Raw genomic sequence first — 13,385 nt, 5'->3', positions numbered from 1 at the left:
TTCTCTTTAACAAGCCTTCTCTAGGTTGTCACTGCATGAACACTACACTGTTTCATTGTTTCTTTTTCTAAGTCGCGTGCTCTCCATTCTTCACTGGCAATGTTTTTGAAAGAACAAAGATGGTAAAATTGTAACCTGGCAGTGACAGCATAGAATTGCATTTGACCACCAGGTTGTATCCTAGCACCACCACTTGGCCTGTGTGAGTCTTGATTTGCTCATCAGAAAATGGGCATGAAAATGGCATCTCCTCTAGGGATTACTTTTGGAATCCAGCAAGAGAACCTGTGTGCCAGAGTGTGGACCAAGCCCTTTACCTGGTAGATGCTCAGAAAATATTAGCTGTCACCGGGGTCCCCCTCCTTCTCATCGTGCTTCCCTACCTATGTGTAGAGTGGCTATCAGACAGGTGCCACTTATTAAGGGCTTGAAGCATCCTTTGTTTCCCACTCAGAGATATTAAAAGCCGGCAGAAGGAAAGCCCTCCGTCTATTTTTGGCACCATTTCTTCCATCCTCTGGGTATTTTCTGTCCCAACAATAAATTGCTGTATTGTCTTAGAGTAATAGAGACACATATGGCTTTCATGAGTTGAGTTAGACTCATTGGATATTTTTTTAAAAAAGCAATTCTGTATTGTGCCCTACTATTGCAGTCATTAATTTTTTATAACAACTTTATTAGATAGAATTCAATACAATACATTTTGCCCATTATAAGTTTACAATGCAGTAGTCCTTAGGACATTCACAGAGTTGTGTAACCATCCCTCCAATCAATTTGAGAACATTTTCATCACCCTTAAAAGAAATCCTGTACTTCAGCTGTCACTCCCCATTGCTCCTCCCCCAGCCCCTGGCAACCACTAATCTGCATTGTGTCTCTGGGTTTGTCTGTTCTGCACATTTCATGTGAATGGAATCATACCACATGTGGGCTTTTGTGTCTGGCTTCTTTCGCTGAGCACAATGTTTTCAAGGATCATCCATGTTGTGGTATGTATCACGACTTCCTTCCTTCTGATGGCTGAATAATATTCCATTGTAGGGATACGCCACACTGTGTCTGTCCATTCATAAGTTGATGGACGTTTGGGCTGTTTCCACTTTTCAGCTAGTAGGACTAATGCTGCTATGGGCCTTCATATACAAGTTTCCTTGTGGACGTACGTTTTCATTTCTCTTGGGTATCTACCTAGGAGTGGGATTGCTGGGTCATATGGTAACTCTTTGCTTAGCCTTTTGAAGAACTGCCAGACCGTTTTCCACAGCAGCTGCACCATTTTCTGTTTCCACCAGTAATATCTGAGGGTTCCGATGTCTCTACATCCTTGCCAACTCTTGTTATTGTCTGTCTTTTTTATTTTAGCCATCCTAGTGGGGGTGAAGTGGTATCTCATAGTGGTTTGGATTTGCATTTTCCTATTGTCCAACAGCTGATTCATCTCTGAATGCACGTTTGTGTCTGTGGTCCTGCCACAGCCTGGGGAGGATGGTGGGCAGGTGTTAATTTTACTTGGACCAATCTGTCTTTTGTTTTTTTAAATGATTTCTGCTTTTTTTTTTTTTTTTTTAAGATTGGCCCTGAGCTAACATTGGTTGCCAATCTTCCTCTTATTTTTTTCCTCCCCAAAGCCCCAGTACATAGTCATATATCCTAGATGTAGGTCATTCTAATTCTTCTATGTGGGATACCACCACAGCATGGCCTGATGAGGAGAGTGTGTAGGTCCACACCCAGGATCCGAACTGGGGAGCCCCAGGCCGCTGAAGCTGAGCATGTGAACTTAACCACTGGGCCATGGGGTCAGTCCCTACTTGCACCAATTTCATGTGTGTGTGTGTGAAATATAGAGTGTGAAGGTCAGACTTCAGAAGCACAGAGCCATGGCCAAAACTAAGCCCTAAGTTGCCAGATAAAAGAAAGGACATCCAGGTACATTGGAATTTCATATCAACAATGAACAATTTTTAAGGATGAGTATATCTCAAACATGGCATGGAATATACTTATCCTAAAAAAGTACTGGTTGCTTATCTGAAATTCAAATCTAACTGGGTATCCTGCATTTTTATTTCCCAAATCTGGCGACCCTGCCTGTCCCTGATGGACCGTGTGTCCTTGGGTGACTGGCTTTGCCTCTCAGAGGTGCAGTTTTCTCATCTGTGGGGTGAGGATGGGGCTCGTTGGGAGGGATCAATGGCGCGGTACCTGTCGAGACCTCTGTATGTGGATGCTGCAGGTGTCACTGGCCGGGAGCCTCAGTCTTGGGCTTGGGTGGCACGAGCGTGTGGGACCGGAACTGGCATCCTGGCCCCCTCGAAGCTGCCTCCCAGCTTCCTAGTGAGTGTGTGTGTGTTTTCCCTTGATTGAGCCTAATCTGTACGGAATGTGACCCGGGAACATTGCTGCTGTGCTTGCTTTGCTGTTTTCTCTTTAATTTGTGCTTCTTTTGCAAGTTGTTCTCGGGGTGGATTTTTAAGAGGATTTACTACCATTCTGTAGAACAACCTGTTTGCCTCGGAGATATCAGCGGAAGGTTTGGTGTCTTGAAATAAAATGAGCAGGGGGCTGTGCCTGGAGCCTTCTATTCCAGATACCGAAGGCAGTGGTGTGTTTGTGTTTTGACAAGGAGACGCTGTCTAAAGAGTTTGATTCTGGTGACTGTTAACTGAGTGTGAGGGACACAGGAGAAGGGAAAGATCCAAATACGTCTACAGAGGAAAGGAAATCAGAGAAGGCTGCCTGGAGGAGGTGGCATTCAAACTGGCTCTTGAAGGATGGTGGCTGGATTTAGAAAGAAGGGGCTGAGGCATAAAGGGCTTTGACAGCCCGTGGGGCCAGGGCTGCTGTGTCTGGTTCAGTCACCGCTAGCCACGTGTGTCTATTTCCATTTAAGTTAACTCAAGCGAAGTTAAATATTCAGTTCCTCAGGCTTATTCGCCATGTTTCCAGCGCTCGAGAGCCGCAGACGGCTGGTGGCTTCCGTGGTGGACAGCGCACGTACATAACATCATATTTTCCATTGTTGCCGAAAGTTCTGTGGGACGGCCTTGCCGTGGGACAAGTGGTGCCAGATGACACTCCGGCTCCCCTCACCGCCTGTTCTTGTAAATAAAGTTTTATTGGCACACAGCCACAGACACTCATTCCCATATTGTCTCTGGCTGCTTTCCAGCGACAACGGTCGAGTGGAGTCGGCTCGACGCAGGCCGTCTGACCGCAGAGCTGAAAATATTTACCATCTGAGCCTGTACAGAAAGTGGCTGCCCACTCCCACTCTGGGGGAAATGAAGGCACAGAGCCTCGGGACGACTGTGATAAATAAGAGAAATAAACAACAACAAAATAGTTGACGTTAATTGAGCACACACTGTGCGCCAGGCTCTGCTTGAGTCCCTGCGTTATTTCACTCACTCCTCCTCATAGGTTATGTTACAGGGGAGGAGCACAGAGCCTCAGAGTTGTGCGAGAGGGGCGGGCAGGCCTGTTTAGCATGGTGCAGGGGAAGGAGGGGCGGAACCCCAAAGGCTGTGAGAGAGAGGGTCCTGGGGAGCCATGGAGGGTGTTGGAGGCTGGAGGGACCACCTTTAGGAGAATGGGCATGCAGGGTGTTTGTGCAGGGGAGATCAGACTCACTGGGAAACCCTTGCCACATTCAGATAAAAGGTAATTAGGCCTTGGCTGTCTGCCTGGAAGGAGGGAGGGTTGGGAAGGAGAGTCAATGAGGTGGAGAATTGGCTAAACAAACTCAGCTCTCCTGGCCCCATTTCTGATGTGGCCACTTTTATCCCCACAAATCCATTTCCTGAAGATCTCCGACATTGACTCACTGGGGACAGCTCCCCTTTCCCCTTCTGCACCTGCCGCATTACTCAATCCTCGGTAATCCCAGTGTCTCCGTTGCATCAGATTTGATGCGATGACTTGAAAGCTTCTAACAGGTACTGCCAAAGGAATTATTTTCTTTGCCTTTAGAAAGTAATTACTTAGGCATGGACACTTTACCGAGAAAGCCACTCCTCAGGGCTAACTACAGAATTTGCGGGGCCCGGTGCAGAATGAAAGCGTGGGGCCCCTTGCTCAAAAATGATTAAGGATTTCAAGACGGATGGAAGAGCATCAAGCCAAGGGCAGGGCCCCCCGAGTGAGCGTGGGACTCAGGTCGCACACCCACGAAGCTGGCCCCGTCCCTAATTCTTGTAACCCATCCATGGCGTGTTGGCTCACCTGCCTTGCTTTCTTCTTGTTTTCACTTTAGTGTGCCCTGGCATGGATATCCGGAACAACCTCACGAGGCTGCACGAACTGGCCAACTGCTCCGTCATTGAAGGACACTTGCAGATTCTGTTGATGTTTAAAACGAGGCCTGAGGATTTCCGAGACCTCAGTTTCCCCAAACTCATCATGATCACTGATTACTTGCTGCTCTTCCGGGTGTACGGGCTGGAGAGCCTGAAGGACCTGTTCCCCAACCTCACGGTCATCCGGGGCTCTCGTCTCTTCTTCAACTACGCGCTGGTCATCTTCGAGATGGTTCACCTGAAGGAGCTTGGCCTCTACAACCTGATGAACATCACCCGCGGCTCCGTCCGCATAGAGAAGAACAACGAGCTGTGCTACCTGGCCACCATTGACTGGTCACGCATTCTGGACTCGGTGGAAGATAATTACATTGTGCTGAACAAGGACGACAATGAGGAGTGCGGGGACATTTGTCCAGGCACCGCCAAGGGCAAGACCAACTGCCCCGCCACTGTCATCAACGGACAGTTTGTTGAGCGGTGCTGGACGCACAGCCATTGCCAGAAAGGTATGCCGGGGTATGAAGGTTCTAAATTGTTTCTCATGTTCATTAGAGAGATGCTGGATGTATTCACTAGACTAAGAGGTGGAAGCCTTTTCCTGCAAAGGCTCAGACATTAAATGCTTTAGACTTTGCAGGCTGTACAGTTTCCGTTGCATCTAAGCATTGCTGTTAGAGCGGGAAAGCAGCCACAGGCAACATATAAGTGAGTGGTCATGGCTGTGTGTTTCAATAAAACTTTATTAACAAAGCCAAGTCGGGGGCCAGATTTTGCCACCTCCTGTGCTAGATGATTGAATGTTCCTCTTGCTTGAGAGAGGTGTAGGAGTGGATGGATACAGACTTTCATTTTAGAGAAACAAGTTTATTTCTAATCTGATTGTTCGAAAGCAATGTGTACAGGAAAAAAGCAAAACAGCGATTTTTATTCCACAATTATTGGGGGGTACTTCCTTCTGGTGGTTCTGTTGTGTCTTAATTTACTTAACTTTCCCTGTTGTTGGGCAGTTAGATGATTTTGAGTTTTCACAACGAAAGGGGTGAACGTTTTGGGATCAAAACTTTCTCGAGCATTTGTTTCTTCAAGTCTTGCTTTTCCAGAAGTGAAATTTCTGGGTCAAAGGTTCTTGATACCGTTGCCAGATGGCTTTCCAGAAATGTACCATCCGTTGTTCCTCCTAGTTTTGGCTGAGAGGGAGCGTTGGCCAGCTTTGAGTGTTGTTTGAAAAATCTTTCATCATTTACTGGAGGGAGGTGCCATGTGTCGTCACTGTTTCTATTTGCATTTCTCTGATTGCTATCAGAGTTGAACCTTTTAAAACCTGTTTATTTATCATTTGGGTTTTCTCTTCCTGTTCATATCTTTTGTCCGTTGATCTTTTGGTACCTTAGTGGTTTTTTGAAATATTCATCTGCATGTGGTTTCCATAGACGAAGGCTGGTAACCCTCTGCCAATTGCATCTTCAGACTTTTTTGATCAGTGGTGAAAATGCTCTGAATATCAGTTGCAGAGAAGCATAAAATGTTCATGGAGTTCCGGGCTGGATTTTTTTGTTTTTTTTTTGAGGAAGATTAGCCCTGAGCTAACTACTGCCAATCTTCCTCTTTTTGCTGAGGAAGACTGCCCCTCAGCTAACATCCATGCCCATCTTCCTCTACTTAATACGTGGGATGCCTCCCACAGCATGGTTTTTGCCAAGCGGTGCCATGTCCACACCCGGGATCTGAACCGGTGAACTCTGGGCCGCCGAGAAGCAGAACGTGCACACTTAACCACTGAGTCACCGGGCTGGCTCCCTGGCTGGATTTTTGTATGCCTCTCTTGTGACTTTATGCTTAGAAAGTCCCTTTCTATCCATAAAACGAATGTTTTTTTTCCAAATTTTCTATTTTAATTTTAATTATTATCATTTTGTGTGTGTGTGTGAGGAAGATTGGCCCTGAGCTAACATCTGTGCCCATCTTTCTCTGTTTTACTTGGGGCACCACCACAGCACGGCTTGACGAGCGGTGCCAGGTCTGTGCCCGGGATCCAAACCTGTGAACCCCGGGCCACCAAAATGGAGTGCATGAAATTAAGCACTTTGCCACCGGGCTGGCCCCCAATTATTATCATTTTTAGAAAAATATTCATCCTGGACATTTGCAATCTATTTGTGTGCACGATTCGAAGGGGTCTCCATTTTCCCCCAAATAACTAGTTGGAGTCTCTTGCCACTGATTGCAGAAATCTGCCCCTTCGTCATTGATTTGGGGTTTGTTTCTGGGGCTCCATAAATATGTCTGTTTTCCTTCGCACCAGGGCCATTACCGTTCTGATCAGTGTAGTTGGATAATGTTTTGATGCCCAGGAAGGCAAGTTCCACACACCCGCTCATGACTTGTTTATGGTGCCTTTACATGTTGTGAGATTCCCTGGGAAGAGTCAGTGAAAGTGAGATCAAGGTGGGAGAAAGTGAGTGGGCGGCTCAAGGGTCGTTTCACAAAAGATAGGGGAGGGGGAGAAAGGCAGGTCTTCTCGCCTGAGCCCAAAGCTACAGGGTGAGTTCTGAATAGAATCCATGGAATTGTCAGTGAGGACTCCACGGGAGCCCTGGGGAGGCGCCGTTCCACGGCATGGATGCTGGATGGTAGGAAACAGGACAGGAGAGAGCTGGGACAGTGGAGACCACGCCTCTTCTGAGAGTTTGGGCGGGAATGGGAAAGAGAACCTGCTTGTTTGTGGATTATGTTGTGGAAAAATCTCGAGAATGTTGGTAGGTCAGGGACAGACCAGAAGGATGATCAAGGTCGGGGCAAAGTCCTTGTGGAAGTAGAGAGACCACCTGTGGGTCTGGAATTTTGTAGAGGATGAAGGAAACCTCTGAGGTGGGGGTGGGGTGAAGAAGCTGTCGAGATAGGGAGTCGGCTTTCACCGATGGTGAGGGGAGGAGAGAATGAGTAGAATCTGCTGTGTTACGAAGGCACGCAGCTGCAAAAGGAGCTGTTATCCTTGTTTTAGACACCAGAGAGGTTACTTAACTTGCCTAAGGCCACACAGCTAATAAAAGACAGCCGGGGTTTGTGCCAAGTCTGAGACACATATAAAGCATGTGCGTGTGTGTTTTTTGGGAGGAGTGTCCCTCTGTTTAGAAATGGGAGAGCCACTTCTGGCTGGGGCATCAGGGCAAACAGTGAACGCTGTTTTATTCCAGGGCCAAGTTCTCCAAATTTAGATGCTTGTTTGAAATGCTCCGGGCTCACGCGTCTTGAGATACAATTTAAGACATTCCTCTGTGGATTTACTTCTGTATCCATTTTAGTCAAAGTAGCCAGAATGGTATTATCTGTAGAAGGGTCCCTGGGGCCGGCCCGGTGGCGCAGCGGTTAAGTGCGCACGTTCCACCTTGGCGGCCTGGGGTTTGCTGGTTCGGATCCCGGGTGTGGACATGGCACCGCTTGGCAAAAAACATGCTGTGGCAGGCGTCCCACATATAAAGTAGAGGAAGATGGGCACGGACGTGAGCTCAGGGCCAGTCCTCCTCAGCAAAAAGAGGGGGATTGGTGGCAGATGTTAGCTCAGGGCTAATCTTCCTCAAAAAAAAAAAAAAAAAAAGAAGTGTCCCTGATGTTTGAAGCAAGTTTTTTTGTTTTTGTTTTTGTTTTTTTTTAAAAAACTCTTTTGCTCTTGAGAACGGGCTGTTTTTTCCAGCCTGGGGGATTTGTCACCGTGGGAAGGTGTGACTCTGCACACATTGCTGCGACTGACACCTGTCAGGGTTCCGGGTTCCTGGCATCTGGCATGGATGGCAGCTGCTCTTGGTTCGTGATCAGTGGTTGGGTGAAGCATTGTCCTGTCCTGGTAACAGATGTCAAGAAACGATTGTTCTTGGAATTGACGCTTCTGTCTGTTGAGTTACCACTCAGCTCCGGCTTTTTTTCCCTCGTCAATTTCTTTTATGGTGGAAAAATACACATAACATAAAAGTTATCATCTGAATCATTTTTCAGTATGCAGCTCAGTGCCATTAAGTACGCTTGCATTGTTGTGCAACCATCCCCACCATCCGTCTCCAGAACTTTCTCATCTTCCCAAACTGAAACTCTGTCCCCATGAAACTAACTGCCCACCCCGTCCCCCGGCCCCTGGCTCCACCATCCTACTTTCTGTCTCTATGAATTTGGCTTTTCTAGGGACTTCCTATGAGTGGAATCAGACAGCATTTGTCTTTTTGTGTCTGGCTTCTTTCACTGAGCATGATGTCCTTTCATGATCCATGTTGCAGCGTGTGTCAGAATTTCCTTCCTTTTCAAGGCTGATTTATATTCCACTGTATGCATAGACCGCATTAGTGTATCCATTCATCCATAGATGGACACTGGGTTGCTTCCCCGTTTCAGCTATTGTGACGCCACTGTGAACATGTGTGTACATCTCTGACTTTTTTTTCTTTTTTTTTAAGGTTAGGGTTAGGGGTTAGGGTTGGGGTTGGGGGTTGGCTTTAGGGTTAGGGTTAGAGGGTTAGGGTTAGGGGTTAGGGTTTATAAAATCACTTTTTTTTTCGTTTTGAGGAAGATTAGCCCTGAGCTATCTACTGCCAATCCTCCTCTTTTTGCTGAGGAAGACTGGCCCTGAGCCAACATCCATGCCCATCTTCCTCCACTTTATATGTGGGATGCCTACCACAGCATGGCGTGCCAAGCGGTGCCATGTCCGCACCCAGGATCCGAACCAGCGAACCCCGGGCCACCGAGAAGCGGAATCTGGGAACTTCACCGCTGCGCCACTGGGCCGGCCCCCATCTCCGACTTTTTGATGCTTATGTTCCCTTGTTGCTGTGGCTGTAGAAGCCTCATTGAAGGTTGTATTGGATTTTTTTTTTTTTTTTTTTTTTACCGTAAAACAGACTGAAATGAGCCTTTAGAGGATATTCCCCTGTCTTAGGAGGCAGGCAGACCCATGAAAACTACCTGTCAACCCCTCTGTTCCCCTGGGATCCTCTCAAATGCTTTCTCGAGCATCTGCAGCCATTGTCTTTTTCTGGCACGATTGCTGGGCTCCAGAAGCTTCTAGAGTCTGGTCAGCATTTGAGACAGGACTGTTGGGTTGTTCTCTGGACCCAGTTGAAGCATCCTCTACAAAGCTCCTTCTTCCATCTGCCCCAGACAGCGAAGCTTTTGGCAGAGAGCAAAGGAAGATTCTATATGGTTTAGGGAATGAAGAGGAGGATGCCTCCTCTCCGTCACCCTGCCCACAGATTTGGGGTGAAGATGCCAGGAGAGGCCAAATGCCAGGAGCCCTGGATGGGCAGAGAAGAGGTGGAGTCTATGTGAGCCGGGTCACGAAATGGCATTTATCAATGGGCCTACGATGTGTCGGGCATTGGGGTGCAGGGGACATGGGAGGGACCGGCTCCTGCCTCCTTGGACAGGACCTTCTGGTGGCAAATGAATACGTCACTGAGTAAGCTTGGTGGGGGGCGGTTACTGGAGGGAGCTCTCTCTGAGTGGAAGCATGGGTTGAGGCCCTATACTAGCCTTTGGGGTCAGAGAATATCTCCCCTAAATCGGCGTGTCATTAAGACCCCAAAGGTTGGCCTCACTGGACCCGTTTCCAAGTGGTTCCAAGAATTGTTGAGAGTCCGGCAGGACTGCTGTGGAGTCCCATTTAGCTGTTTGCTCGTCAGGACCCGGATCAAGCCTCAGTTTCTCGATCTGAAAAATGGGGATAATTATGAGACCTGCTTGTGAGGGTTGTGGTTTGGGGGTTAAAGGAGACGGTCAAGGGGGCCATTTAGCCCAGCGCCTGGCACTCTGTGAGTGTTCTGGAAGCTTCTTGTAAGGGCTATGGGTTCACCACCCTTTCTGGACAGACCAGCCACTGGGTGAATACCTGTTAAGGCTCAATTCCATTTCTGATTTGGGGGCAGGCAGAGGAGTGCCCATTACGTGACCTGTTGATGAGAGGTGGGCACTGGACCTATGGATCCAGAGAGAAGACCATTCTGCTCACCTGGTGCCTTCAGATGCTCCAGAGACCCCAAGATCTGGACTTTTGTGGGGACCAGAAACCCCAGGGCTTGCTTGACCAGCTGTTCTAGCGAAACCCACTGGGATTTATTTCCTGGGAGGCCACCCCAGCTGCTCGCTGCCAGTCAGAGGGGTGGGTGAGGCTGGGGCACGCCAGGTGCCAGGAACCTGGCCGGCGATGCCACGTACGGACATCGGCAAGAAAGCAGGAGCAGGAGGCAGAAGGAGGCCAGTGTCTCCTGCCTGAGTTTGCATTTCCATCTGTGTTTCAGATCCTCTGAAAGTCGGGATGCCCTATTTACATTAAATGTTAAATATTTAAATGCATGCACAGTCCCTCTGGGAGGGTTTATTTTTCCGCGGAGGTTTTAGCTTCCTGTTGAAACTTTTTCTTCTTCTTCTTCTTCTTTTTTTTTTTTTTAACTTTGCCTCTGATAACCAGAATCCTCTCGGCAGTGAATGCTTATTTTGTGCCAGCCACTGTTCTCAGCGCTTTGCTGATGATGCTGCATCGAGTCCTGCCAGCTATTCCTTCTTACAGATGAGGCCCTGAGAGGTTAAGCCACTTCCCCTGGGTCACATTGCTAGGAAGTAGCAGAGGTGGGATTCGAAGCCAAAACCTGGGTATTCTGGCTTAGAATCTGAGCTCTTAACCGTTGTGCTTTCCTGCGCTCATTGTGGAAAGCTGAAGTGCAGACAGCAAAGAAATCAGGGGAAAGGAGGGAACCCACTAGAATTTGCTCCTGCCGACATTCTGGCTGCCTTCTCTGATAGCCCGCCTCATCCAGTCTTAAATTTGCTGTCTCCTCCGTCAGGCTAAGTTCTCTTGAATACAGGGATGGGGGCCTTTATTGTTGTGTCCCCAGCAACTGTCATGTAGGTCAGCCGCGATGTCTTTGTTTCTTACTAGCTAATGTTTATTGAGCACTTACCCTGTCCCAAGCTTTGTGCTAAGAATTCAAGAAGGGCCACCTCATGGCATCGTCGCTGCAGCCTGTGAGAAGATGTTATTCCCATTTCACAGACGGGGACGCTGACACCTGAATAGGAATCAAGAAACTTACTCTAGGAGACCTGGTTGGGAAATGCTTTGACCTCGGGCTCGTCTGGGGTAAAGCCCTAGATCAGACATCGTGAAGTGCGACCTACTGGAGGTTTGCTGTGTGGCCTGGGAGCTGAGAATTGCTTTTTATACTTTAAAAAAAAGCTGGGGGGAAAAAGTCTGAAAGATAATATTTTGTGAGAGGTGAAAATGATGGGAAATTAACATTTCGGTGTCTCTAAATAAAGTCTCACTGGAATGCAGCCATGCTCGCTCATTTATTCATTTACATATTGCCCGTGGCTGCTTTTCGGTGCCATAAGGAGAGAGTTGAATAGTTGCGACAGAGACTGTGTGGCCCTTTACAGAAAAAAAATTTGCTCATTCCTGGTCTTGGCTACATACCTCATAAAGATGAGGGGGAAATTTGGGAATAGAAGCTGTTTTCAATGGGAATTGGAAGCACCCCAGCATCAGGCCGATATAGTCCCTCTGCTCCTTGTTGGCACTGAAGGGAGGGGGTTGCAAAGTATGAGATGTCATCCGTGCCCCTCAGGAGCTCCTGGTTTGGCCAGGGAGTTAAAAGGGAGGATCGAATTAACCATCCAAAGCAACTCGGCCAGGGGCTGGCCCCGTGGCCGAGTGGTTAAGTTTGTGCGCTCCGCTGCAGGCGGCCCAGTGTGTCGTTAGTTCGAATCCTGGGCGCGGACATGGCACTGCTCATCAGACCACGCTGAGGCAGCGTCCCACATGCCACAACTAGAAGAACCCACAACGAAGAATACACAGCTATGTACCGGGGGGCTTTGGGGAGAAAAAGGAAAAAATAAAATCTTTAAAAAAATAAAAATAAAAAAAAATAAAAATAAAAAAAAAAAAAAACAAAGCAACTCGGCCAGCAGGAGACATCACAAGGCAAGTTAGACACCCCTGCCCGCCCCCCCCCCCCACCAAAATGAGTCATCGGACCCATGCTTCTAGACATGTTTGGGGCTGGAGCCCATGAAAATCATGATGTTCTCTAGATAACACGGCAGAATATTGATAAATTAAATTCCTTCCTGCCTGTGTCACTGTAGCCCATGCAGAAAATAGGAAAGTCTAACCTGTGCTTATGGATGTTGAATAATTAGTAATAATAATGATAATAAAAGATGGCAGATGGTGTAGCATGAGGGGCCATTTAAGTTTTTCACTCATATTTATTCCTTTTCGTTTTGTCAAAGATCTTGAAAAAAATCTGGGAGAGAATTAAAAGCACCCTGCGGAAAAAATTCCACAGTCATTGTAATTTCTTTATCCCTGAGATGATTGGAATTTTTTAAACGAACTTTTACATTTGAGATGAGTGGATTTTGTATAGCAGGAAAAACAAGGGCTCTAGAGAAGCAGATTTCTCAGCTCCCCGTCTCTGCCCAGGATTGATGTTAATTTGCCATTGGCATTGGTGGAAGGAGAGAGATTGTTCCGGATCTGAGTGGTTAAAAAGATGAGGTTGGGCTGGCCCCGTGGCCGAGTGGTTAAGTTCGCGCGCTCTGCTGCAGGCGGCCCAGTGTTTCGTTGGTTCGAATCCTGGGCGCGGACATGGCACTGCTCATCAGACCACGCTGAGGCAGCGTCCCACATGCCACAACTAGAAGAACCCACAACGAAGAATACACAACTATGTACCGGGGGGGCTTTGGGGAGAAAAAGGAAAAAATAAAATCTTTAAAAAAAAAAAAAAGATGAGGTTGGGTTTGGATGTCGAGTGGTGCTTAGAAAGAGAGTAAGAAGGAAGGGCGTTCTGAATGGGTGGAATGACAATGACAAAGGCAACAGAGTTTCGTGGGCAAGAGTAGAGAGGCTGCCTCATGTTTCGAAGGGAGGGGTGGCCCATCGTGTGCTCTGAATGCCACGCATTTTCCTGCAGGGTGATGGAGCCATCACAAAGGGTACACGGGGGCTGTGTTCAGGATGAGCTGTTTCCACTGCTATTGAGTGGATAGCTATGCAGAGCCAGGCATGTTGCCGGGACCCCAAAGTCC

The 13,385-nt window shown here is 47.8% G+C and overlaps 1 protein-coding gene across 4 annotated transcripts in view; it reads left to right on the top strand.

The window, feature by feature from the left end:
- Positions 1–13,385, top strand: part of INSR (insulin receptor) — a 125,435-nt gene that overhangs the window by 14,168 nt on the left and 97,882 nt on the right. For all 4 annotated transcript variants that reach the window (XM_070622782.1, XM_070622783.1, XM_070622781.1 and 1 more), the window contains exon 2: positions 4,262–4,813. In XM_070622782.1, the coding sequence (XP_070478883.1) occupies positions 4,262–4,813 (552 nt within the window). The remainder of the gene's footprint in view (positions 1–4,261; positions 4,814–13,385) is intronic.

This window comes from Equus przewalskii, chromosome 6, assembly GCF_037783145.1.
Source record: "Equus przewalskii isolate Varuska chromosome 6, EquPr2, whole genome shotgun sequence".
NCBI classification, from domain to species: domain Eukaryota; kingdom Metazoa; phylum Chordata; class Mammalia; order Perissodactyla; family Equidae; genus Equus; species Equus przewalskii.
This window is presented reverse-complemented; position numbering and strand designations above follow the sequence as displayed.